We start from the raw sequence: 4,039 nt of genomic DNA on the forward strand, positions 1-4,039 counted from the left end.
TTTTTTTGAGATGGAGTCTTGTTCTGTTGCCCAGGCTGGAGTGTAGTGGGACAGTCTCAGCTCACTGCAACATCCACCTCCTAGGTTCATGCGATTCTCCTGCCTTAGCCTCCCGCATAGCTGGGACTACAGGCATGTGCCACCAAGTCTGGCTTTTTCTATTTTTAGTAGAGGTGGGGTTTCGCAGTGTTAGGATGGTCTTGATTTCCCGACCTCATGATCCACCTGCTCGGCCTCCCAAAGTTCTGGGATTACAGGCGTGAGCCACCGCGCCCGGCGAGACCTCATGTCTTAAGTAAATACATAAATTTAACAAAGCCTAGTGTACAGTGTTTTTAAAGTCTACACTGGTATACAGTAATGTCCTCAGCCTTCATGCTCACTCATCACTCACTCACTGACTTCCAGTCCTACAAGCTCCTTTCACAGGAAGGGTCATATATAGGTATATCATTTTTAAAAATCTTATATACCCTATTTTTACTGTATCTTTTCTATGATGAGATACACAAATGCCATTGTGTCCTGACTGCCTCTAGTATTCAGTACAGTCACATGCTGTAGAGGTTTGCAGCCCAGAAGCAATCGGCTATACCATATGGCCTAGGTGCGTAGCAGCTGTACCATGTAGGTTTGTGTTAAGTATGTGCTATGACGTTTGTATGACAAAACTGCCTAATAACATATTTCTCAGAATGCACCCCCTGTCGTTAAGCGAAGCATGAGTGTATATCCTTGTCCAAGACCTAGGCTGAATTAATAAAATTTGGTTTCTAAAAAGGTATTTTCATAAAAAGTCTATAGAATGGAGAAACGGTTTTCCAGTTGTATCATATAACATTGACCTCTAGCCTTATGGCTGATGCTCTGGCCAGAAGTCATGGTCACCTAGGAAAGAACAGAGGGTGGTCCTCTCTCCTCACCACTCAGTGCGGTGGGCTGACCCACCACAGCGACCCACCCTGGGAGCACGTCAGGAATGCAGGCTCTCCTCAGGACCCCCTTAGACCCACGGAATCAGCATCTACATTCGGACGAGCCCCCAGTGAGCTCCAGGTCTGGGAGCATGTGACATGCCACAGGTACAATGCCAGAAGCTCACTGGGCAAAAGTGGCTCCCCAGAGCGGCACACTTGCCTGTCGTCAGAATCACGGAGTCTGAACCAAGGGTTCTGCTGGTGGCTTCTTCTCCCACGTCTTCTCCTACTCTGCCAGCTACTTTTATTCATTTCAGTTCCTAAAACAGAAACACAAAAATGACATATATCTCTGTATGTGGGCGTGGGCTTTTCTGTTTGCTTCTTGACAGCTGCTTCATGCTCAGCACCAGCAAGAGGCTGGCCCACCCTGGGTTACCGTCAGATTTGCTGCACCAAGCCTTACCTGGAAAGGGATGCCTCCAGCACTTTACCGACAACCTTCCCACTTCCTTCCTGTCACCTCTAGTAGACCACACAGTTCCCTGTCCCACAGAAACGCTACCAGGCATGAATCCCCCTAACTTCACTCCCTTCCACAAATATCTGCCTTTATTAGCTATCTCTTTCCTTGTCTTGAACAACAGGGGTCACTGCTCCTTTTCAAGGCAGACCCATCCCACCTGGCTGTTGCTGTCATTCCTTCCCAGGAACTGCAGACATCTGTTCCCACATATGTTAATGTCTCCTTCTAATCTCAGCTTAAAAACATGCCCAGATTTTTTCATTTGTATATGTTCCATTTCTAAACCAAAAAGAATGGGAATCTTCTGAAAGAATGGTCTACATTCACGAATCCAGTGTCTTCATCTCCCAATATTCCTCAACCCACTGCAATCAAGCTTCCTCCCTCCTCAGCTTTCTGCTAACATGCTCTTGCTCATGATCACCTACTTGCCAAAATGAGCGGTCTCTTTTTAGCCCTTATTCCTGCAACATGTGGCACCAGGAAGCTACATTCTTCCTTTGGCTTCTGTAATATCTTTCTCTTGGTTTTCTTCTTGCTAAATCAATCCTTTGCTCATTTCTCCTGGGTCACACAGCCCCTGTGTGCGTTCCATTGTTCTGCCCTAGATCCTCTTCTTTTCATACTTAACACCATCTCCTCCACCAATGCAGCTCCAGCTCTAACCCTAGCACCCCTGCTGAGCTTCAGCTTCCTATGCTGCTTCCTGTCTATTTCCACAGACCCAACAGGTTCAAAAGTGAGTTCATGATTTCTTCCTAACCCCCGATCTGCTCTTTTGCCTGTCTACATTTCTCTTCTCTGAAAATAACATCCCTGCCAGGTGCAGTGGCTCAAGCCTGTAATCCCAGCACTTTGGGAGGCCGAGGTGGGCGGATCACATGAGGTCGGGAGTTTGAGACCAGCCTGACCCACATGGAGAAACCATGTCTCTACTAAAAATACAAAATTAGCCGGGTGTGGTGGCGCATGCCTGTAATCCCAGCTACTTGGGAGATTGAGGCAGAATTGCCTGGACCTGGGAGGTGGAGGTTGCAGTGAGCTGAAACTGCATCACTGCACTCCAGCCTGGGCAACAAATGTGAAACTCTGTCTCAAAAAAAAAAAGAAAATAATATCCCTGTTCTGGCAGCCCAAAAGTTTGTTTTGTTTTGTTTTTGAGACTCAGTCTCACTCTGTCACCCAGGCTGGAGTACAATGGTACCAGCTTGGCTCACTGCAACCTCCGCTTCCTGGGTTCAAGCGATTCTCCTGAGTCATCCTCCTGATTATCCTGACTCATTCTCCTGAGTAGCTGGGATTACAGGTATGTGCCACCATGCCCGGCTAATTTTTGTATTTTTTTAGTAGCGATGGGGTTTCATCATGTTGGCCAGGCTGCTCAAGAACTCCTGGCCTCAAGTGACCCACCTGCCTTGGCCTCCCAAAGTGCTGGGATTACAGGCATGAGCCACCGTGCCCGGCACCAAAAGTTTTATCTTATTCATTGTCCTGAACAATGGCTCCTGAACACCGTGTGTGGGTTTCCCTATGGATCAGTTATCTTATACTCCAGCTGAAGACTACAGTTGTATTTATTAATAGTTAAGTTATAAGCTGAAAGGCACAGGAAGGGAAGCATGTGTGGCCAGGGTTAAGACTGGTAGGAAAATGGCTGTGTGTGGTAGTTCCTACCTGTAATCCCAGCACTTTGGGAGGCTGAAATGGGAGGATCGCTTGAGTCCAGAGTTTGAGACCAGCCTGGGCAACATAGTGAGACCCCATCTCAAAAAAAAAAGAAAACAACTGATAGGAAAAATAAGCCCTACTGACATAAAGCTTATTATTATTATTATCAACTCTATAAAAAGGTCAAAATTTCTTGGTGCACATTCTGTATATGAAATGATTCTGGCTGGGCGCGGTGGCTCACGCCTGTAATCCAAGCACTTTGGAGGCCAAGGCGGGCGGATCACCTGAGGTCGGGAGTTCAAGACCAGCCTGACCAACATGGTGAAACCCCGTCTTAAAAAAAAAAAAAAAGTATTAAAAGAAATGATTCTAATTTGTTTTAATTATGTAACAATGCATGAATACAGCAAGGAACACATGAACTGGTGAGTCAAAGACTTCAGATCACTCACAGGAGGCAGGACTATGTCCCACTCACACCATTATTCTCAACAGGGGGCTGTACAATCAGCAGGATGCAGCTGATGATAAAATCACTGATGAGTGCTGATCTGGGCCAGGGAGAACACGTGTTCACTCCTAACTCATATAGCACAGGTACAGCCACTGCAATCCAGTAAGGGAGTCTGCCAACATCAAGTGGTATTGCTAGCAAGGTCAAGCAAAAAGCATTTTAAAGGTCGGGCATGGTGGCTCACACCTGTAATCCCAGCACTTTGAGAGGCCAAGGCAGGTGGATCATGAGGTTAAGAGATTGAGACCATCCTGGCCAACATGGTGAAACCCCGTTTCTACTAAAAATACAAAAATTAGCTGGGCGTGGTGGTGCATGCCTGTAATCACTGCTACTTGGGAGGCTGAGGCAGGAGAATCACTTGAACTCAGGAGGGAGAGGTTGCAGTGAGCCCAGATCGTGCCACTGCAC

The 4,039-nt window shown here is 46.9% G+C and overlaps 1 protein-coding gene across 5 annotated transcripts in view; it reads right to left on the reverse strand.

Annotated features, from left to right (window-relative positions):
- DCAF4 (DDB1 and CUL4 associated factor 4) overlaps positions 1–4,039 on the reverse strand; it is a 38,241-nt gene that overhangs the window by 22,745 nt on the left and 11,457 nt on the right. For all 5 annotated transcript variants that reach the window (XM_017528728.2, XM_017528733.2, XM_017528727.2 and 2 more), the window contains one exon: positions 1,138–1,237. In XM_017528728.2, coding sequence (XP_017384217.1) covers positions 1,138–1,229 — 92 coding nt within the window. In that variant the 5' untranslated portion in view covers positions 1,230–1,237. The remainder of the gene's footprint in view (positions 1–1,137; positions 1,238–4,039) is intronic.

This window comes from Cebus imitator, unplaced genomic scaffold, assembly GCF_001604975.1.
Source record: "Cebus imitator isolate Cc_AM_T3 unplaced genomic scaffold, Cebus_imitator-1.0 Scaffold54, whole genome shotgun sequence".
Lineage (NCBI taxonomy): Eukaryota > Metazoa > Chordata > Mammalia > Primates > Cebidae > Cebus > Cebus imitator.